The 22,966-nt window shown below is 49.6% G+C and overlaps 1 protein-coding gene across 1 annotated transcript in view; it reads left to right on the top strand.

The window, feature by feature from the left end:
• ZNF536 (zinc finger protein 536) overlaps nucleotides 1-22,159 on the top strand; it is a 314,215-nt gene extending 292,056 nt beyond the window's left edge. The window contains exon 5 of the mRNA XM_035023538.1: nucleotides 21,915-22,159. Coding sequence (XP_034879429.1) covers nucleotides 21,915-22,159 — 245 coding nt within the window. The remainder of the gene's footprint in view (nucleotides 1-21,914) is intronic.
• The last annotated feature ends 807 nt before the right edge of the window (nucleotides 22,160-22,966 follow it).

Genomic DNA, 22,966 nt, shown 5'->3' with positions numbered 1-22,966 from the left:
TTTATTTATATATTTTTTTATTTTTTATTTTTTGGAAAGGGCTAACTCTTTAATTTTCCTGAAGGTGGCAGTGAAAGAAAAAAAATGACCGCCTTTGAAGATTTAGGAATTCTATTACAAAACAGATGGAGCAGCGAGCGTCCCCGTTGTCCCGTGTGCCCAGGAGCGCTGACAATGGAAAGCACAGCCCCACAAGGTGGTGTCCACCTGGGGCCAGTGGCCTCCTCGGGCAGCGGGGCACCGTCGCGCACCGGCCCGGCTCTCAGTGACCGGCGACTCCGCCAGCCAGCCTCCTCCTTCTCCCCTCTTAGTCCCTCACCGAGATAATTGAGGATCATAATGCTGGGGAAGGAGCTCAGCGGCTCCCGTGGGCTGTCAGGTATCTGCTCGTGTCTTCATGTCATCCGTCAGCATTGAGCCCCTCTGTCATCTCTCCTCAGCCCTTCAGCGTCGCACTCTCTCCTCGTGTTCATTATCTCGGCTCAGACCGGCCCTCCCCCCGCTCCCCCCCCCGTCCAGTAAATGCATCTTTGTGCAACTCTCAGTCTCCGATTATGAATCGATGATCATGTGGTATAAGAGAGATAGATGGCTTTTAGTTCCATCTTGTCTCCCCTAATTGTAAAATATTAGTTACATTACACTGTGTCTTTTGATTAATGGAACTTATTTGGAGTAGCCTATCCGAACCCTCCCCCTTCTAAAGTCCTCCACTGACTTTTGAGAATTGAGTGATTTCACTTAAAGCAGACAAATAGGCCCTTCAGCGAGGAGATAGTGAGGCTGTGATACTGTGGGTAAGACAGGCTCCACAGACCGAGTGGTGGATTCTGGAGAAAGGCTTCCTTCCCGCCGGCCGGGCAAACACTGGGCTGCTAATACATGCCGACTCGGGAACTTCTTGCTCTTCTTCATTTCACCCCCTTTTTGGCAGCCCTAGCCCAGCTCGCTGACTTGCAAAACAGGATGTGAAACAAAATTGAATTAAAATTAAATAAATTGCAGATTGCCACATTCCCACATTTGGCTTGCGAGGAGCCAGTCAAATGTGAACTTTGATGAATTTGAGCTCTTGCTACGCCGGGCTCCCTCCTCGGGCACAGGGCAGCGTGTCAAAGGCGCCCGCAGCTGACCCGCCGAGATGATTGTCCTTTAATGCAGAATCTATCTTCTTGGGCATTATTTACTTAAATATGTCCGTTGATAAAGTCCTTGCCATACAAAAGGGAAGTCGCTGGCTAAATCCCTTATTATAAAGAATCACTTTCTATCTTTCAGTGTAAATTCAAGGACAATTTCACTTTCAACCTATCAGCTCAATTAAGAAGGTCTATTTACTGTCCACGTGTATAATGTCTGTATCTCAGGGAGATGGGAAAATTGACTTCATAAACTCAAAAAAAAAAAGGTACCGCAGATTAGGAATTCTCGAATGCATTTTGATAGGGGTGCTTTCAGGACACGTGATTTATAAAATGCATGCAGATATTTATATCCATTTCTGTAGGATATGCTTAGTATTTTATTCTGACCTTTGGATTTTTATTTTTACTTTTATTTGCATGATTCTTGTAGACACTGACTATTATGTATTTTCTGGGGACATGCTATTTCATTTAATGTACTAGAGCCAGAAGATTGATTTTATTATGTGTATAGGAAGCTGGTAATGTTTTACTTTATTTTTTTTAAGAGCATAACAATGTGTTTATGACTGCCAGGAAAAGTGAGGGCAGCAAAACCACCATGCCTGAGCATAAAACTCATTCTGAAGATTAGATGCCCAGAAACATGTAGATCAAAGATCGGAGGGCTGCAGCCAGGCCACTTCTACCTGCCTCTTAGGTCCCTGTTCCAGTCTGCACAGGTTCCTGGCAGGTACCTGGAGAACCAACGTCCACATTGCCTCCGGTCAGTAACACATGGACCCAAGCTGCTGCTTCCTATCAGCCAAGCCTAGGTTTTGGATTTTATTTATTTGGTTTTTATGTGTGTTTTGAGTCCTGGCTTTGGCGAAAGTGCATGCTGGAGGACTCTTTGTTCTGAGTATCAAGGGACTTTTTAAAATGTCAGCGGAGTTTGGGCTGTTGTGTCTAATAAACCTCCTTAGGGCTTAAGATGCACTGTCTCCAAATTTTCATCAGCAGCATCACTCACTGAGTTATGCACATCCATCATATTTTGAGAGTATTTTATAGAATATTCTTACTACAGCATGTGAATGCATATTGACAATTGTTGGCACTTTTATATATTCCACGATACACATTTATCTGTTATGGATCCATAATACCAAATGTGTAGTAAAAAGCTGTATCAAAAGGCAGTTATCCCGCGTGCATAAAACGCTCTCACTTGGTCGCTTTAATTTTCTTACTACAGCTTCTGAAACCCCCACTTCATCCTGATGGACTTCAATATTTCATTTAAGTACAGGACGGGCCTGAGAGGCGGTGACGGTGTTTCTAAGGGAGTAGCAGTTCTGGCTCTTGTCTAGGCTAAGCCCTGCGTTGTGGCTAGGGATCAGCGTTTGAGTCCCGGTGCATAACCCTGGCCGCCCACCTCCTGCTCCTTCCGCTTGGAGATGTGTCTGTCCCTGGGGATGGGATGGAGAGAAGGCAGGCAAAACCTTCAGGGACCCGACCTCTGCCGAATAACAGCAGCTGACGTGAATGGTCATAGCAGTGGGCAACGTTGACACGCTCCACGCCGGGCTGTGTGCTGAACTCTCAGTGCGTATCGCCCCACTGGACCTGGACACTCTATCTGAGCAGGGCGCTAGCATTAGCCCCTTTGACAGATGAATAAACCGAAGCTCTGGAGAGATGCTGGGGCTTGCCCAAGGCCATGAGGCCGTTAAGTGCTGAAGTTAGGACTGCCTGCCTCCGAAACCTGAGCTCTTCTTGTTCCCTGCACCTGTCTCTGTGTGTTTGGAGTAACTTTGGGCTCTCGCTGAATGCTCAATAGCATCCTGTTGATTTTAAGATTCAATGAGATGGTGATCCATGTCCAATCCCTGACACATCGTCAGGGCTGAAATGCCGAAAACGTGTATGTGTGTGAGGGGCTGGCGATGTGAGAGAGAAACAGAAACTGTTTCCTTCTGGGGTGGAGGGCTTCCTCATTTCTTCTTTTCCTTCCCAGTTTTCCAAACTGTTTTTGGGAAGGGAGGGAGTTTGGAAGCTCAGTCATTTGGGTAAGCTTCGGATTGGTTGTGGTTATTGGGATAATGTCATTGTCAGATAGCAAATAGAAATCCGGAGAGTCCCTCTAAAAGCAAGACAGCCAGGGGCCCTGGGAGCGGCGTGGGCGCCATGCGTGTTCGGAGCGTCCGGCAGGAACCGGGCTCACCGGGCCTCGCGTGACTCCCTGAGACCACGTCCCCGTATGTGTCCCGTAGCAGAACGTGTGCGGGAGCTGTGAGCCAGTTACGAAGTGGGACACGTGTGGAAGAGAAGAACATGATGGTAATACTGTTGAGGAGGAAAAGGAAAAGGAAAAAGAGGCACACAGGCTTGTTCCTCGGGGCTGCAAGGAGCAGAATCTGGTTTTGTTGCTAGATACCAGGAAGTGAAAAATCTCAACGTGGCTTGTCGTTTGGCACCATGTATTTTAAAAAATAAAATAAACATCTGGTTGTTTGAATGCAAGTGAGACTCCCCTCCTTGCTTCCCCGCCCCCCCTAATTTCAGCCAAGCTGTGTGTGTAAACACAGTCTTAATTGATATCAGGTTAGGGGAGTCTGGAGAACAAGCTGCAATTCAGAACATGGGATGGACCCAGATCTCTCCAGAAATCCAACAATAGGAGCTTACTGGCCGACCACCTATTGTGTGCAGGGCTTTGTCAGGTGGGGGCTGGGAGCAAATACCAGCCACATTGGCCAGGGTCGGTCCTGAGGAGTCCGTGGATGGGGAGAGAGAGGCCCCGCGCAGGGCCCGAGGCAGGGCCCTGTCCTGCCACGGAGTGTGGGGAAACTGGGCCTGCTGAAGCTGGCCGAGGGGCTCCAGGGAGGAGCTAACCAAAAAGGGACTAGAACCTGGATAATTAAGCTTTGCGATGAATTTGGTAATGAAGTCTGATTTAGTTCTCATTCAGCTCCAGCCTTCCTCTCTGTATAACGACGCGTCTATTTTGAGACTCGGGAAAGAAATGCTTCAATTTGCAAAGTAAATGTTTGTTTGGTTGTTTATTAATAATCATGTAAAGTAATCCATTGGATTCTTTGGCACTAAATGGCTGCCTCTCGGGCCTCATCCTTACAGCAGGATCCTGGGGTTCTTTGGTGGTTCAGAGAGGCGTGTGGAGCCAGACTACCCGGCCCCCCAATGCCAGCTGGCCCACGTCCTGCTTCAGCTGGCTTCACTACCCACCATCATGCCCTTTGGTTTCCCAAACTCAGAAGTGGGAGGACCTACTCACAGGGCCTAGGGAGGACTCAGGGAATGGTAAAGCCCCTGCACATAACCAGAGGTCCCAGGCTTAAAACAAAGGGGTAAGGGACGTCTGATAAAAAAAGCACTCACTTCAAACAAAAACTATATATATATGATATATATGATAGTTGGTCCTTTTTTTCCTTCCATTTTAGTAAATCGTTTTAGAAGGAATTTTGTAGCATGAGTAAAAAGATACTGGCTAATTATTATGAGTCATTTATGGCCTGGGATCAACAAGAAAGGTAAAGGAACATGTTTTTAGGGGAGTAGAAGACTGGAGGTGCGGGGGGGGAGATCCATTTGTGTGTAGTCTAAATGCCTCCGGAACAAAATCTAGAATACCTTCCAAAAGCAAACCAACCAGCTGACCAGCCTGCTGAATAGGCAGAGACGTTCAGGATCTCTCTGCCTAGGAGTCCACATCCCCCTCCCTCCTGGCCTACCCCATCCTCAGACACATGGGAAAGGAGACAGACTTTGCATCTGGGCCAGTTGTCCCAAAATGTCTGTGGCCCGGAGTGTGGCGGGGGTGGGGGTGGGGACCCAGGGGAGGGGGCGAGCCCACCCCTGCCTGGATCCCAGGCTACGTGTAATAGGAAGATCCTGATAATAAAAATCTACATGTCACCGAGACATTCCTCAACTGTTAGCAATCAGTTTTGAGGGTGGGGGGCGAGGGGGGTGGGAAATACCAAAAGACATCAAAGAGGGTCTCACTCCCAGCCTCTGCCCTGTTTCAAGGCTCCGTAATTTGGGAAGGTTGTGCGCTAAATAATTTGTGAGCTTCCAAACACGCAGGTTATTGTTTGTGGACAGATGGTGTATCGCGTTTTATCACTTTTCCTTCTGTGGGTCCTCATATGTGGGACTGATGTGCATTCTGAAGTCTTTGTCTCCTTCTAAAATCTCTAATCTGAAACAGACAATCAAGCACAGAGGCAGGGCTTCGGAAGGCATAATCAGAGTTTTAAAAGCAAAGGGGCGGGGGGGAACGCCAGAAATCCAACTGCAGTCATGAGGCAGATGTGTTTGCAGAGAATGTGCAAGGTTATTAGGGTTTTAAAAGTGGACCCGTGTAAGGGGTGCTGGAGTGCAGGGGGAGAGGCAGAGGCAGGCAGTGGCCGCTGCCGGCCCCCGGGAGCTGCCGGGCATCCCCCCCACCGCTGCGTGGATCCCCGGGCCGAGCCCCCACCTTGCCTGCGGGGCTGGGGGTCTTTGTCCCCGCAGGCGGCTGTGGCAGGCCCTGGGAGGCCCCATCTTGGTGCGGTGGCTGCCCTTAAGAGTTAAATCATGTTGATATACAGGAAGGAAATGAAATAGACGAACTCACTCCTCTTTTCTTCCTACGGATTTTTCTTTTTTATTCTGAAGATAGAATTACTGTTTGTAAGCATCTGAAAGTCATTAGAGGCCCTGCAGTCTGTCAGGTGCCGACGCAAGGAACTGCTGAAACCAAACGGGGGCCTGCACCGAGGGCTGGGAATTTGTCATGTGCTGATGAGCAGTTATAATAATATATGAGCAAATCACAAGCATTCTGCAAATTAATCAAATTTTTTCCCCCCTTCTCCCTTGTCTCTGGGAGAGTGGCTTTGCACGCAGACGTAGGTGAAGCAGTTTTACTCACAGATGGTCGCTCTGGCATCAGATGGAATTTATATAACAGTAATTCTGATTTCCTGCCAAAGTAGCAGCAAACACACCAGGGAGATTGTAGAAGGCGAGTCATGTGGTTTTGCTGAGGTTGTTGTGGGAAGTTTAAGGGGGGAAATCTCAAATTTTCCTCTTTGCCTTTACTGTTTTTGCCTGAAGGGCCAGAAACGGAACGCCATTCTGCCATGGGCGAAATCCGTCACATCTTTCCTTGTGACTCGTCTGAAAGTGCTTCGCAGCTGTCGGAGCTGCTGGTGGTGACCGAGCCCCAGGACTCCTGATCCTCGCGGGAGCCTTACAAGATCGGAGGGGGGCAGGTTCACAAGGTGGTTGCCCGGGCGCTGGCAAGAGGCTGGGCGGGCGCCTCCAGGCGGGGACCCAAGCGCACTTACCCTCCCGCTCCCCGCGGCCGGGAGAAACCTGCAAGGGCTTTTCCCTTTCAAGTGTTTTATTAAATGAAGAGTCTAACAACGCTCACTTTAATTACACACGGGCTCCGTTTATAATTCCTCTGGATTTATTCAAGTAGTTGAAAATGATGGAGCGGTGATAACAATGATCATCTTGGTTTAGCGGCTCAGAAACCTGGGAGCGTGCTGTGTGTGTGTGTGTGTGTGCGCGCGCGTGTGCGAGCACGCACGCGCGCACAGCATGGGGCCCCGGGGTCCCCGGAAGGTCTCCCCGTGCTCGGACACCCCTCGCCCCCACCCTGCCCAGTGCTCGCCCTCTCCCTTTGGAGGCTGTGCCTTGCCCGGGACGAAGAGGCCCAGTAGCTGGCACGCTTCGGGGGCCACACCTTGAGGGACCTGTGCTCACAACCAGGTACCTTTGCCCTGCGGCGAGGAGAATGGCATCAAGATGGCGTGTGTATACTGCATTATGCAACAAAGTCTTGCTGCTGTGGGCTCTTTCTTTTTCTTCTTCTTCTTCTTCTTCTTCTTCTTCTTCTTCTTCTTCTTCTTCTTTTTTCTTTCCTAATGTAAAGCCCTGCCCATTTGTTTTGGTTTACGTGACTACAGAGAAATAAGTGGATTAGACAGAAACTTTAGCATGCTTCATTGCAGCTGGGTGCCGACATCTGTCATTCCTCAGCCATATTCTGGATCACGCCAGCAAGGGAAAGCAAAGTCTGACACCTTTGATTTTAGAGAGAGCCTTTTATAGGGGGAAAAAAGAGAAGAAAGGAGTAGCATTTCCTTTATGACTTCATAAGAAAAGCCACCTCTCTTCTAGGCTGCCTTATTTATTTTATTTTATTTTATTTTTGGCATGTGACAATGTTCATGGCAGTCAGAGAGAGCCCAACGTTGGAAAGTTTATGCTTCCATCTCTCCTTACTTTGTAATTTTCTATTGTTCACGCTACCAATTTGTAGAATTGGGCGTGATAAAAAGTAGCTATTTAAAATATATCCAGAGTGCCCATCTATATGGATATATACTGTGGGTATGGATTGCGGGTGTCTGATTCCTTTATGAAAAGAGAGATGTGTGATTCTCTCTCACACATAAACTCACATTAATATGAAGCAAGAGCACCGAAATTTTATGCAATATGAGAGTTCCCGCTACACTCTTTTTGGTGAGATTTTCTGCCGCCCATGTGAGCCCCCCCAAACCATATGACTGCCCCCCCACCGAGAAATGTACTAATGTTTTTATGAAGAGGAGTGTGGGTAGTGAATTATCCACAGATAACCTTGGATACCAGCTTTTAGTGGCTTGGACGTCTGTTACTGTTGCAGTGTTTGCGTGGGGTGGTTTTGCAGGGACGCCCCTCCCCCCACGTCTGCACAGCGCATAGCACACCCTTGGCACACGCCAAGTTACAATATTGGCCCCCCTCCCATATTTAAATTGTACAATAAAACAGAAACTACAATTAAGCTCTGATGGGTTCATTTTAAGCGACACAATGGAAAACAGGAAACGATTGAACCAGCAGAGACCACCCACTTGTTTATTTCGCGGGGCGTGTTCAGGAATGCAGCTCACAAAGACCTCACCCAGGCCCCCCGCCCCGCCCCCAGAGGCGAGGCACTGGGTGTGTTGGGCAGGGACAGGACAGGACAAAGCAGAGACCTAGGACTTGGAGGCTCATGGTGCCAGGAGGCAGTTGATGCCAGGAGTGAGGTGGGCCCAGGGGTGAACCATGGCTAACCTCCCGGAGGCGGGGGGAGGGAGCGGCCACTGGGACCTGGGTCTGACCGGCTGCCTCTGGGAGGATCTTGCCAGAACTTCTGACTTTTCAAGATAAACTGGAAATCCATGTTTTTACATAGAATCTCTTTGTTTTCCCTCATAGTGTTGAGGACAAAAAATAAATGTGTGTGCCACCAGCTTGTGATCTCTGAGGGGGGTGAAAAGAGTGTCCGTCCAGGGTTCTGATGGAATCCACGGAGCTGCCACCTGGGCTCTGGGGGCTCTAGATCAGGTTGGGTGGTGACATCTCAGGTTGGGTGGTGACAGGTTGGGTGGGTTGGGGGCTCTAGGTCAGGTTGGGTGGGTCAGGTTGGGTGGTGACATCACAGTCACACAGGGAGTGGGAATGGCATTGCTGAGGACCTGGGGCTCAGGAGAGGGTGTGGTTCAGGGAGCTGTGACTGATGGGGAGACAGAGCTCCCCCGAAGGCAACACAGGAAAATGCACAACCACCCAATGACCCAAAGTGTGCCCGAAAATGGCCAAGCCCTCCTGTGCCCTCCTTGAGCGCATAGAATGGGAGCGGAGTGCAGCGGCCTGGACTGGTGTCCCCAGGGGTCTCCAGGGCACGGAGCACTTAGATTTTCCTGGGGAGGAGAGCAGCAGAGCAGGGGCGGGGCTTCCCAGGTATGGAGCACAACCCAGGGGAGGGGTCTAAGGGGGTCACCTGTCAGGAGGGGTGGCTCATACTGGTGAAGGACACCAAGCAGGGTGAAGGGGAGCAAGGTCGTGATATGTGCACTCCTCACAAGACCAGAAATGGAAGCAAGCCTGTTCAAGATCAGGGCTGCCCATGCCAGGGGTCCCCAGGCCCCCATGAAGGTGAGAAAATGGGGCTGGACACAGGGGTCACCCACCCAAGGCCGGGGCCCAAGCTGTTCTTAAGTGGCTGCTCAAGGGGAACAACCCCAGAGCCCCTTATCCAACCCCTATTCTGTGCAGAGCCGCAGGAGTTTCCCATTGCCCCAGAGAAGGGAGAGACCCTCCAAGCCTGCGCCGTGGGAAACCATTAGTGGGCAGTGCCCGACGAACAAAATTAAGCGCCTAATTGTGTGGAGTCTTTGACAAGGGCCAGTGGGGGCTCTGCTGGCTGGGTCCTCAGAAAGGTCCCCTAGAAAGGAGGGGCTGGGGCTTTGGTGGGTCTGATTGGGAGGAATCTGGGGCTGCAGTGGGCAAATTCCTGGTGGGGATGGCAGTGGGTATTAGGTAAGAAGGGGTTGCAAGCTGGAAAGCCAGGCTAAGGAGCAAGATGCTGTGGTAGGAAATAAGGATTCGCTGAAGGTTGGAGAGTGGGGGTGGACACACGTACAGACAGGATGTGGGGATCGGCTTCTGTGAGTGGTGCACCTGCTCCTTTTCTGTCTTCCTGGCGTCCTTCATCTGCCCCGAGAGTCCTCGCTGATGTTCTGGGGTGGGCTGTGGGTGCCAGAGGCGGGTCACATGGAGTCACTACTGTTGCTAAGCTTGCTAAACTCCTTAGGTCTCTACTGCCCATCTTGTTGCCACGGGGACATGAGATAACTGTCTCTAGCCCAATATCCCAAGGAGGGAAGACACGGATGGGAAGAGGGTAAAGAGGAGGTGCCGCCCTGGCGAATCCTAGGAGCCCTCCCATCTTCACCATCTCTCGAGTACCACCTTAATCATTTCACTTAAGATTTTATTAAAAACTTAAAAAACAAACAAACAAACAACACTCTAGCTTTATTTTAGCAAGACTATCCAACTTTGATTCCCTGTTTTTTTCCTAAGGCTGTTTGTTAACCCTAAATCGCGGTCATCTTGGTTCCACGGAAAACCGCCTTCAGGAGTGCTGTGCTCCCAACTCCTGCACCCACCCTCCCCCGGAGACCAGAGCGTAGCAGGACGGGGAGTGTTTGCTGTGTGACCTGGGCCAAGCCGCCAGCCCCTCTGTTCCTGGCTCCTGCTTTGCACTGAGGGCAGTGTCCTCTCTCTTTGGTCTCCTGTAGCATCTTTCAGGATGAAATCGCTCACCCAGCGACAAACACTGGGCATGGTTAGAGTCTTACTATATTACACATCTAAAAATCCCCGAAAAAGGAAAGTAAGTTCATCGACCCTTTGAAGGTTATTTAATGATAAACATAAATGCTTTCATAAAATCCGGGGAGTGATTTAAGATCCCGGATCAATAGTTGCCTGTGAGTGCCCGAGGCCTGCGCTTCGGGCTGTGTCTCCTGCCCACCCAGGCAGGCTGGTGGCTTGGCCGAGCCGAGCGCAGAGGCTGCCGGGGGGGGCAAACACATCAACGTGGTTTAAGGCAAAATCTGCATGGCAGCGGCCAGAGCCTGGGTGTGAAGCTGCTGAGGAAGGGACTACGTTGAGGCCATGCGGAAGGAAGGGCAGGACGCTCCTGAGTCTCATCCTTCTGGGGTGGGGGGAGGTGGGGTGGGTGCAGAACCGGGAGGATCTGGAAGACTGCTACACCCCCTGCCAGACACTCTTCTCTGCAGATGCCTCCTGGAGGCCAGCCTCCTTTTCTGAGCTCTCCTGCTAACTGAACTTGAATCTGATGCTGCAGAGAGGCGGCAAGACTCAGTGGGTCGGGCCCCGGCTGCAGGCTCAGAGGGAGCTGCTGCAAAGCTGGGTTCTGACTCTCTTGGGCTTCGGGGCCCCGACACACCTGCAGCCTCTCGGGGCCTTGGCGTCCTCAGCTGGCAGGTGGAGACCCTGACACCTGCCTTCAGCATTGCCACTGGAATGGCGATCCTCCTTCAAGGCTGCCCCAGCATGGGTACCTCACAGAGCAGGTCCTTCGATACTTGCAGCCGTATGGAGGGGATCCTGATTTACCATGTCTTACCTGCCCCACATGGTACTCGGTGTCTTACAGGCCTCCCCTCCTCTAATCCTCACATCAACACTGCCCGGGAGCTCTGTTATGCCCATTTTACAGATGAAAAAAGTGAGATCTGGAAAGGTTAGATAGCTGGTCTAAGATCTCGAAACCCTGGAGACAGATAAGGTTTGAATCCAGGCTTCGGACTGGAGAGTCCGCACCCTTCCCCACTGTGCCTGAGTCACAGCGATGCTGCCTCCGAGCAGGGGCAGGACGGGGGTTAGTGTTCCAGTCCTTCCTGCCCCCCTCCCCCCCCCGGGGGCAGGCCCGGCCGGGGGCTCCCGCCCCCCCCCCCCCCCCCCCCCCCCCGGCCGGACACTCTCAGCTGTGGCCCACTCCTGATCTGGGGCGCTGTGCTGTCTCTGTCCCTTGAAAATCAACCAACTTCACCTTTTAAGAAACTTTTTAAATAAAATTTTTATTTTAACATAGATTTAGAATTACAAAAATGTTGCATAGATAGTACAGAAAATTCTCCTATGGTGCTCATTTCCCTCTATTGTCAGCATCTTCCATTAGTAGGGTACATTTGTTACAATTACTGACTCAATGTTGATACACTATTATTAAGTAAAGTCCCTATTTTCTTCAGATTTCCTTTGTTTTTACCTAATGTCCCTTTGCTGTTCTAGGACCCCACCAAGGGCACCACTTTACATCTAGTTGTCATGTCTCCTGAGGTGCCTCTTGGCTGTGACAGTTTCTCAGGGTTTCCTTGTTTTGGATGACCTTGACAGTTTTGAGGAATATTTTGTAGAATGTCTCTCCCTTGGGATTTCTCATGGTTAGACTTGGGTTGTGGGTTTCTGGGCAGAAGACCACAGAGATGAAGTGGCTTCCCGTTGTATCAAATCAGGGCACTGCCATCACTTGGACCGTGGTGACCCGGCTACGGTGTGTTTGTCAGCTGTCTGCCCTGGGAAGGTGGTCTTTTCCCCAACCACACTGTGTTCTTCCTGGCACTTCCCTGGGAAGGAAGTCACCACCCAGCCCACATGAAGGAGCAGGAGTTATATTCCACCCTCGAAGTGGAGACTTCCATAAAGCCTGTGGAATGCATGGGGCATTTGTCTGTCCTTTTCCATGTACTTAGAGATTTAACCATTTAGTTATGTCAGTATGACTTGTGGATGCTTGTTGATACTTTGGTTTATAATCTGATACCATGTCATTCTCTACCATGTCTGCTAAAATTGTTGCAGCTCTGGCCACTGGGGCTCTTTCACTTGACTCCCTGCTGCTTTGACATACCCCATCAATGCGTGGCATTTGGAGCAATTTCTTACTTTCTGGCAAAAGACACTCCAGGACCATCTTATCTATTTCCTGTTTTAGCCCTAGAATCAGCCATATCCACAAGCAACCTTGGTTCCTTTTGTTGAGAATGGTACTAAAAATCAAGTCTGGGTGCTAAATGTGCTTGCTGCCCCTGGGATGTCATGGGTTCCTGGTGCGCTGAGCGGACAGAACAGGGAAACGTAAGTGTGTCTACTAACCCCTGCATATACTCAGATCTGCGTTACAGATATTGAACTATGCACCAGTTCACACTGACTGGCGTCTCCAATCCATTACCACATGGATAAAAATTCACTTTTAAAATAGTGAAATATTTTTTGGTAGTGCTTTAAATTAAAACCCAAATCACAGGAAATTTGAAACCTAAAATTATCTATACTAAGGATATTCTGAAGTGTTTTAGCATCTTTGATTAGATGGATGAATATTTTTTTGAAAACTGAAAACATAAATTATGCACCTGATTAGAACCATTCTTGCCTATTTGGAATTAGGGAAATTATATATATATGTATATATAATGTGTGCAACTGAGAAAGTAGTGGCTCTTTCTGTTGGCTCAGTGTGTGTATGTATATTTGCCTCTGTTGAGCCTATTAACCTGGAAGGATGGCCAGGGTCCTGGGCAGGAGCCCTTCCAATTGGCAGCTTCAGGGTCAGCCGCAGACACTCAGAGGGAGCAGCAGGGAAGGGCCGGGTGGAGACCAGACCACCAGCCTGAGGCCTGCCCCACCGGAGAGCGTGCTGGGACCCCCACGCCTGGATTCCTCCACTCCTGGGGGCCGTGTTTCTAACATACACAGCTGGCTCTAGAGGTGGGACCATTTTCTTAACTACCAGCGTGCATCTTGCAAATGTCCTTAGGTTCAAGGAATGCAAAGCGCTCTCCAGTTGGGGTGCAATAGAAGGAGTGGAGTGGTGTTGCTCAGGATCCCTCTTGGTACCCCTCAGAGGTGGCGCTTCCCAAACCTCCTGGCCCTGTGCATGGGAGGGGCCTTTGAGGGCTACTCCTCTCCACCTCACCAGCTGGCCCCTTCTAGAAAACAGTGCCATAAAATGTGGCTGTGGGAGACCCTCCTGGGGTCTTACAAATACTCCATAATCCTGTGCTCCTAAGAAGGTATTTCAGAAAGGACAATGGGAGTGTCTCCAGGTGAGTCAGCCATGGGTTTGCTGCAGGCGGCTTTCTCAGGGTCAACGCCCACCCAGGGTGCACATGGGTTGTGGCCGGGGCTGATCTAGAAGTCATGGCAGCAATGTTCCTCTTTATTTACCCACATGCCAACTTTTCCCATTTACTTCAATGGACAATAAAAGGGCCCTGTGTGATCGATCTGAAAGTCTGCCCGGGTGTGAGAGGTGGCTCTGCAGTGTGAGGACACAGGGGGATGGCCCGTGTCTCTGTGTCTACCTGGGGCCAGGGACCCTAGTCCCTACCGCTTACTCACGTGACCCTCTTCTGGACCCTCTTCCTTGTGCTGACCATGTACCATGATTCATGGATGCCCTTGTTCCAATGTCCAGAATTGTGCCTCTGTCAACATATGTAGACCCTGCCTCTGGCCAAATAGCTCATGGGTCCTTCCTCAAGAATGTTCTTCCTTTCCCCGGACCCTTTCCGGGCCTGTCCTCTGTGCCATCTTTTTGACTGGAAACCGGAGCCTGGCTCAAAGCAGCTGGATGTCCTCGCCTCATAAAATCTTGGCCTCTTCCTCTTCCTGCTGGAGACGGTGTCCGCTAGGTTGTGTGGCCAGTCACTCAGCTTCTATTGGGTGGGCATTGTGTCAGGCATGCAGAAAAGATGCCTTCCCATCCTCGTGGCACTGAAAGTCCTGTGTCATTCCCACAGCAATCTGCTTGGGGTAATGTATGCAGTAAGTACTCAATGTGTGCTCGTGGAAGTGGGCTGGGTTCCAGGAGTTGCGTGATGGAAGCTTGGAGTCCTGTGGCTTGGTGACAGCCATGTGTGCAATGCCTGGCTTTGGTGGGTGTCTCGAGGCCACAGTGGTGCCTGTTGTCCCTAAGGGGGGTGGCATGTGACAGGAGCGATATCCCATACACACACATTATAGTGCATGCCCTTCCAGGGTGTTCATAGACTCTCTCCTGGAACATCCTGGGTCCTGATTGAAGATAGCTCTGTGTGGAGACTCTTCCAACGAGTGATTGGCAGGAGGGAACCGAGGTGAGCGTGAGCGTCTGTTGTGAGCGTGGGACGAGGTGAGCGTGTGTTGGGAGACAGCCCTGAGGCTGAGTTCCTGGTCAGAAACCAGCTAGCTGCATAGCCTTGACTTGGGACAATTCTTTACTCTTCCTGAGCCTGGTTATCCTACCTGTAAAATGGGAAGACTTGTCTCTAGCACATCTCCCTACTGGCGACTGTGAGGACAATTGACACAATTCCTATAAATGTGCCCTGATGAGTTGTCCCAAGACCAAACACCGGAGGTTGGCTCCTAACTCCTCCAACCCCTCCTATCTGCCATCCCACACCAGAAGAGAAACCATCAGCTTGGAAAGTCTGGAGGCTCCGTGGATACAGCCCCATCTCTGTCCACAAGTGTGGAGCTGTAATTAATGGATGGTCCCCCAAGGGGAGGCATTTTCCTCTCCCCCTTAGGTACAGAGAAAGAGCAGATATTTCCATCGTAGCAAGTAAGAAAAATACCTTGTTTCCCCACTTTTGTTATAAACAATGTACGACTTGCTTTCTCCTTACTCCTCTTGACCCTCCACACTGTATACATATTTATATATTATTCATAGTGGATTAAAAATGAATGTGCTCTTTACCACGTCTCTACGGCGCAATGACAATACAAATTAACGTATGATGTACTTACTTTTCACATGGCAGTGATGGGAAATGTTGATGGCCTCAAAGTGAGAGGTGGAGAGAGGGGAATGCAGTGGGGTGGGCAGTGGGGGGCACCCATCTGGCCGCAAGTCAGGGCCCAGGGCCCGGCTACAGACAGGGATCGGGGCTGCACTCAGCTGTGTTGCTGTAGGGATGGAAAGGCCTCCCCACTTTCCTTCTCCCATGGAAGGAGGGCCAAGCTCCCCAGTGAGCCTGGCCCCTGTCCAGCTCCCTCACTGGGCTTCACCCCCATCACCGTGCCCTGTTCCCAGAGCCCCGCACTGATCCCAGGCTTCCTATCCCTGTGCCTGGGGTCAAGCCTGTCCCTCTGTCTGGAGGAGGGCTTCTCTCCCTTTCTTTCTCCTGACTGCCTCTCTCATTCTTTCTTCCGTCCGTCCGTCCATCCATCCATCCATCCATCCATCCATCCATCCATCCATCCCTTCCTTTACTTAAAAAATACTTGCTGGATATCTGTGATGTTCCAAGCACTGTGCTAGGTGGTGAGAAATGGCAATAATCCAAAATCGCAAAAAACAAAACCCCACAGCCCCTGCACTGTGGAGCCGACTGTCTAGCGGGGAAGATAGACGTAATTGTTTATTTGTTCAGCTACCGTAGTTGGAAACTCTCCTGCAGATTTTGCCCTGATGGCCTTCACCACCACCATGGTGAGTCTGGGTCATCGGGCCTCCTCCTCGAGGCAGAGGCAGGTGTACTAGAGGAGATAACTACAGTAATTAGATGAAGTAGGGGCAGAGAGCATTCCAGATTAGGGAACGAGAAAGGATGGAGCAAAAATCCTGTGGCAGGAAAGAGTATGAAGCATTTGGAGAGCAGAGGGAGTCCTGGATGCAGAAGGCAGCAAACTCTGCGGGGGGGGGATTTGAGGGTGAAGACCGTGGAAGGACCTAGAGGGGCTCACATTCCTCTGGGTTGAGCTCTTAGAACCCCCCAGTCACCTCTACTCTGTCACAACCCACATTGCCCCAGAGTGGTGTTCCTGGTCTAGCCCTTGACTAGAACAGGATCCTCTAGATGGGGAGATGTTTCTGGCATGCGGTCCGACCCGAAGCCCATCCTCACCTCCACTTGCTGACCTCCCTCCACGCGAAATGCAACTGTTAACAACTTGTTCCTTTGGCCTCTGAAGGCCTTCCAGTTTCCCAAAGCTCCCGTTCAAGGGCAAATGCCCAGAGGAGAGACAACGTCGTAAGCTCTCAGCGAAGGCCCCCCCGAGGCACAGAGCACATAGCAGTGATGCAGGAGACCCTGCTGTATCAGTACCTTGATGAAGAACAGAGCCCGGAGGCCCCTGACCCAGCTTAGACGGGCTGCCCGATGACAACAGTGAGAACAGTAAGCAGGACAGTGACAGACAGCTGACGTTTCTATAGCTCTGGATTTTTTCTGCACTTGACACACAATTCCCTGCCATGCTCACAACATCCTACGGTGGGGGTATTAGCATCACTGCTCCCCTGCCTCTGTTTTCAAGGCGTGGGAACCGAAGCCCTGAGAGATCCCATTCCTCACTCTGGGCCAGGCACAGAGGAAACTCAAGTTTGGGTTAAGTAGCCTCCCCACCTCTCAAGGGAGGAAGCTATGCTTTGAACCCAAGCTCCTGGTCAGACTCCTGCCGCCCAGCGTGTGGCAGGAGGACACCTGAGAGCAAAGCAAAACTGCCAAGCCAGGAGAGCTCCCCGACTTCCTCTTGGCCAAAGGCCGCCCTGGAGTGCAGTGCTTCTCAGTGGGGTTACACTGGACAGAGGCCGCCGTCTCCATGCTGGTTGCTAATGGGGAAGCTTATTCTGTCTTAGAATTGATGAACCTTAGCACCTTCATGGCCACCTGCAGACCCAGGTGCATTGTCGACTCTATCTCCAGGTTACCAAGGTGGTGTGGCTGGTTTTCATCTCACTCAAAAGGGATGGATGGACGTTTGCCGAGTTCAAAGCTCACCAAGGGGTGGCCCTGTCACCCTGCCGGCTGCATCAGCTTCTCCTCTGGGAATGGGATGACCTGCTTCCATCTGGAGGTCAGCTTTCCCCCCAAGCCCCACCTCCACCCCAGGCAGGACAGCAGAAGCTTGAAGCAGACTTCCGTGGGCCCCTCCTGCTCCTTCTACCTGCAGATGGATCCCTTCTTGGTCACAAATATTTGGAACACCACAGCTAACTATTCTGGGAGTTCTCAGATTTGGGGTTTGTTCTGAAGCCCTTGCTTATGATCTCTGGCCAAAAGCTAACAGACCTCGACATCACTGCATTTGTCCCAGTTGCCCAGGGCTTCAAGTGTACAAATAGCATAGAGAAATTTGAACCGCTTCATCCAGGTTTAGCGGGACTCAGAGATGTATCAGGTTTCAAAAGTGCTTTGCATAACAATAGCTTTCTGTTTGGAAGTAAATGTTCCCATCACCAAAGGACAGACCTTTCACTTAAATTTGACCCTGGAGAGAACACACTGCCTTCTTCTGGACCTTTCGGCAAGCCACTGAGAAGGGTGCCTGTGTGTGTGTGTGTGTGTGTTGTGTGTATGTGTATCCTGTAAGCACATATTGCAATCATGGTTCTTGTAAAGATTTCAGAGAATTAGGGTGTCTGAGTACTTTATATCTGGTGGAAATTTGTTCTAAATTCAAACCGTCCAGATTTACTGTATCTTAACTTGCTCATCTTGCCATAAAGCTCTAATATGAGGATCACATACACAACTCTACGTAAAGGACTATGGAGGGTTTCAGGATCTTCAGGTGTTCGGGATCTTCAGGTACTACCATCATTACCTACAGTGCTTCTATCTACAAAGTATGTTGCAAGATCAGGATTGATTATGATTCCAATATCGTTCAGACTTCCTCCTACAAATGTACACATGCAGTGTTCTATATGTTTACACATAGATTTCCATCTCACCTAAGTTAAAATGCAAACGCATTCAGTACTCATGTTTTGATCACTGTTGTATCCAACTCTGCCTGGATTACGGTACCTCTTTGACTCTACCAAGACCTAGAGACTCAGAGTAGCCATAGGTTAAAATCATGACTAATATTTTAAATCAATTGGTGGGAAAAATGCACTTGGTGCTTTGATGCCAAGTTGGCCATTCACAAAGGCTTTTATTGTGAATAAAGGTGATATTCGAGGTTCTCCACTGGGCTTGCCAAGATGCGTGTCCCATGGCTCCCCTCTGGTATGATTCGCAGAGAGGGTGGCTTCCAAAGGTTGTAGCATAGAATTCATACAGAAATGTATTATTTGTAATGATGATAGACAATATAATAAACAGCCTTGACAGCCAGGCAGGAACAGTGGAAGAACAGAAGACCCACTTTGAATCCTGGGGACCCGAGGTGGGTTTATTAAACAAGATCACGGTTCGGCCATCTTGCTTCTTACTTGGGCTAGACTCTTGGGATCATGGTGCCAAGAGTTCTGGCTTTATTTTTTATTTTCATTTATTTATTATCCGGAGTTCTTAACTCCGGAGACTTGTCAGACTATGGTGATAGTGTCCGTCAGTGACTTACTGCCATATGATACATAAATTGTGAGCCATGGTAATCGGCATAGTGAGTGGCCACATTGCTGTCCGTGGTGGCAAGCCAGAAGATGGAGTCTATTCCTGAGAAGATATTTCTCAGAAACTTTCAGAACATTTCTTAGGCTTCCTGAGAACTGGTGTCTCAGTTCTTCTCAGGTTCTTTGGATGACCTTCAATTAGTTCCTATGTCTCTAGCTATAGATTTGGGCTGCCTTTTCTCCTGCTCAGGAGCTGCTCCTGCAGAGTAACCCTGAATCCTCTCTCACCGAGCCCTGGGCTAGTAGTTTGGTGTCTACAGGGATGAACAGCCTCTTGAGTTGGGTGGTTGAGTCTTGCGATCTGCCTGAAACTCACTGATTCCCAGCTTAGGACTGACTTAGATTCACTATTACGGCGGAGAGAATGGTTGTTCCTGTCCCACTTGCCACTCATTGGCACCCGGATTCTTCCCTTTTGTCTATGCCCTAACTCTGATGTGATGAAGAATAGGGCCACTTACATTCTTTGTAAAACTCTTGAATCCACATTAGAAATAGGAGGCTTGGTTCTCCTTCCCTACCAGCGCACAGCCTTCCCTGTCATCTGTGGGCAAAGTGACCGAGCCTTAAGGGTGGTGCCGGGTAGCAGGAAGGCAGGAGGGGAATGAACGCTGGTGCATCTTTCTCTCACCTGACACTCAGGTCCAGGCCCCTCCTGCTGACTGGTGGTATTCTTCTGGCTGCGGCAGGCTGTGCAGAAGGGCCAACAGCAAGTGTACTTTTCTTGGGTTTTGTTTATTCTTCACTCCAAAGTCCACAGATTTGCAAATTGGCTTTTGGCAAGTGGGAAAGTTGATCAAATTCAGCCTTGTGTTAGATGCAACAATGGAAACAAAAGAAGCAGAAACGCTATCCAAAAATTTATAATACCTTCAAAAAAAGGCAAGGTGAAGGAATAAGATAATGCTTCAATTCCAGAAACAGTTTGTGCCTGCTTGCTCTGTGCCAGGTAGTGGGGCTTGGCACCAATGATACTAAGATGGCTCTGCTTCCTGCCAGGAGCCCACAGCCAATCAAGGGGGACCGATACACAGTGGCCCACAAAAGCAGCATCCCAGTTGGGCAGAACCTTGAAAGAAGAGAGAGAACGGAAATGGTACTTCAGGGAGAGGGTCACACAGCAAGCACGTGGAGACCCTGCAGAATGAAGCCTTCTTGCAGAGACCACGAATGGTTTGGTTTGGTGTGGACAGACGGAGAGAGGGAGGATGCTCCAGAGGAGACTGGTGAGGTGGCTGGGACTGGACTTGAAGGTCCTGATGATTTCTCAGAGGGTCGGTGGCCATCAGAGACTCGAGGCAAGGAAATCACAGCTGTCCTCCTGTGTTTGGATCCCGCTCTGGTATTCCTGGGGAGGCTGCGCTGCAGGTGGGACACCTGGGAATCTCGCAGCCCTCCCGCAGGCTGCGGTGTCCATAGTCTGGGCAAGAGTTGGGACACAACGGACCAGCCTCTGAGGGGGGATGGGAAAGAGGAAGATTCAATAGGTAGGAGAGATTCATCCCTGCAGACCATTTGGCTAGGAGGGAAGAAAGAGAGTGCTAACTCCATAAACCCACTAAGAAAGAAGGAAGGATCGGGCACTGTGCACCATATGAAGTGAAAGTGAGCTTCAGCTCCAAATGTTTGGTTGGGTTCCAGTGTCGCAGGAACAAGACTGTTTTGCTAAGTAGATACACAGGACTTCTGCAATTACTGTTCTAGAAAAAGTGCTGAATATGCTGTTTGGCTATCTCGGGTGTAAATGGTTGCGCCCATTTATTTACTTGTTTATTTGTCTGAGCAAATGAAACCCAGACCTGGGCCCTGACCTCTCTGGGTGCTGGGTGGGACAGCACTTACAGGCTTCCAGGAATGGCACATCAACAGCTTCTGAGCATCAGGGGGAATGCAGTTGTTGTTCTATTAGAACTTCCCAAACCAGATGCTTTCCTGGTTCCTCAAGATGGCAGAAATGTGTGCGTGTCCGCTCAAGCATGGAGGACTATGTGGATTTCCACAAGAATCCGTCTTCTGTTCTGATTGAGACATGTCTAGAAAAATTTGATGCCAATGGTTACTACTCAAAATCTAAGCTTCTTTAAAACCATACTGGTCTTGGCCATTTGGAGATTTTGGTTCCTGCCAGACATCTTCTACAGTCTCCTCCTGAAACGCTGAGTTTTTGCAAATTCCAAGAGCTTAGCACTTCCAGCCCTGCCCCAGAGCAAGGCTTGGGGCACGTCCTTCCCTCAGCCCAATGCAAACACACACTCCCTCTCACAGGCGCCATGCTCCGGTTGCTTATCTGTAAAGAGTTGATGGACAGATAAGAAAGTGAACTGGCTTAGTGCTGAGACCTGAGTCAGGATCCCAGGTGGAGGGATTTACGGCTTTTTTGTATGTGTAGAACCGGGATCAGCAAAGCTCGGTCCAGGGGTCAAATCCCTCTCCTGTCTGTTTTTGTACAGCCTGGGAGCTGAGAATGGTTTCTACATTTTAAACGGTTGGGGGGCTGGGAAGCAAGGAAGAAGAACTATTTCATCTCTCAGGAAAATCATACGAAATTCAAATTTCAGCGTCTAAAAGAAAAAGAGTTTTGAATTTCATCAATAAAACTGGAAATTTATTTCCTCTCTTGTCATAGAGGTACCTACATAATATCTTTGATTTTGTGTCTTGGCCTGCAAAGCCTAAAATATTGGCTATCTAACATTTTATAGAAAAAGAACCTAGGTGTTGGGAACATTGTCTTCTGTCACCTGGAAAGCCTGCATTAAAACTCTCCCTAGGATGGGAAGATCCTACACATTCCCGGCCAACTTATTATTAGTCGGTAACTTATTATTTCTCCAAGTAACTTACTGTTTGTCCAAATATATTGGCTACTTTTCTGTCCTTTGCTAATTTGGTTTTTGCACAGTAAGTGCAATCATAATATTGAGACTCTTGGCAGTAATGATGATGTCCTCTGAGCCATGGGGGCGGCGGGGGGGCCGCAAGCAGCAGAGCTGACCTGCCACTCTTTGTGTCCACAGGTCACAGGCCTTTTCAGTGCCGATACTGTCCCTACAGTGCCTCTCAGAAGGGGAACCTGAAGACCCACGTCCTCTGCGTCCATCGTATGCCTTTTGACAACAGTCAGTATCCCGACCGCCGGTTCAAACGCTCCAGAGTCGACTCGGAGGCTTCTGGGAATTTCGAAGACCCCACAGCTGTCAAGGCAGGGAGCTCAGCAGAGCTAACAGAGGAGGGCTGCAAAGCCCAGGAGGAGCGTAACTGAGCAAACTGACCTGTATATTGCAATATTATTTTACACAGTTTTAAGATTATGCATCTGGTAAAAGAGTTTGCTAACTGCATTCCAAGGGGGGAAAAAAAAAATCATGTACAACCCCCCCCCACTAGTGTATAGAACATTTAAAAAATTTAAAAAAGATATCTATATATATATATTAAAAAAAACCAAAAAATTAAAAAAAAAAAAAACGACAAAAAAAAAAAAACAAAAACAAATCCCCAGCCCTTGAAAATGGCTGCTAAACTGTTACCCGGCAACAAGTACTTCTAAACAATGCAGGTGGAAGACAAGTGATTTCCGAAAGGCTTGGTGTCCTCCACGCTTGAGAAAGCTGGGGACCCCTTCCAACTCTTAAGTCGTCTTGGTCCCCCAATCATGCTCTTAACTGAAAAATGATCCCATCTAAATGATTTAGTGTTGCCTTGAAGATGGAGGGGCTGTGTTTTCATTGTTGAAAACACCTCTATGATCCGCCACCAGCTGCTGCCATCAGCACCCCCCCCCCCAAGAGATGTGCTGAGAGGCAGCCGTGGTGCCAGTCAGGCTGGAACGGTCACTGCAGAGAAAATCAATTCACATGGTGTCCCAACTGCACTGGCGGAGGAATCGAGCCCTGCCGCCCGCGCCCCGGCTGCCCGGCGCTGCCAGGCTTGCCATCTTACACGTGCATTTTTAAAAAACACACAGCCAAATGAATCCATGGTCAGGAATTATCTGCAGACAGATGCCCATTGCAGGTTTGATGAGTAATTCCTTTTTTTAGATCAAATTGCTGTATTGAGGGAAATG

Source organism: Mirounga leonina, unplaced genomic scaffold (assembly GCF_011800145.1).
Source record: "Mirounga leonina isolate KUSES-001 unplaced genomic scaffold, KU_Mleo_1.0 Mir_177, whole genome shotgun sequence".
NCBI lineage: Eukaryota > Metazoa > Chordata > Mammalia > Carnivora > Phocidae > Mirounga > Mirounga leonina.
This window is presented reverse-complemented; position numbering and strand designations above follow the sequence as displayed.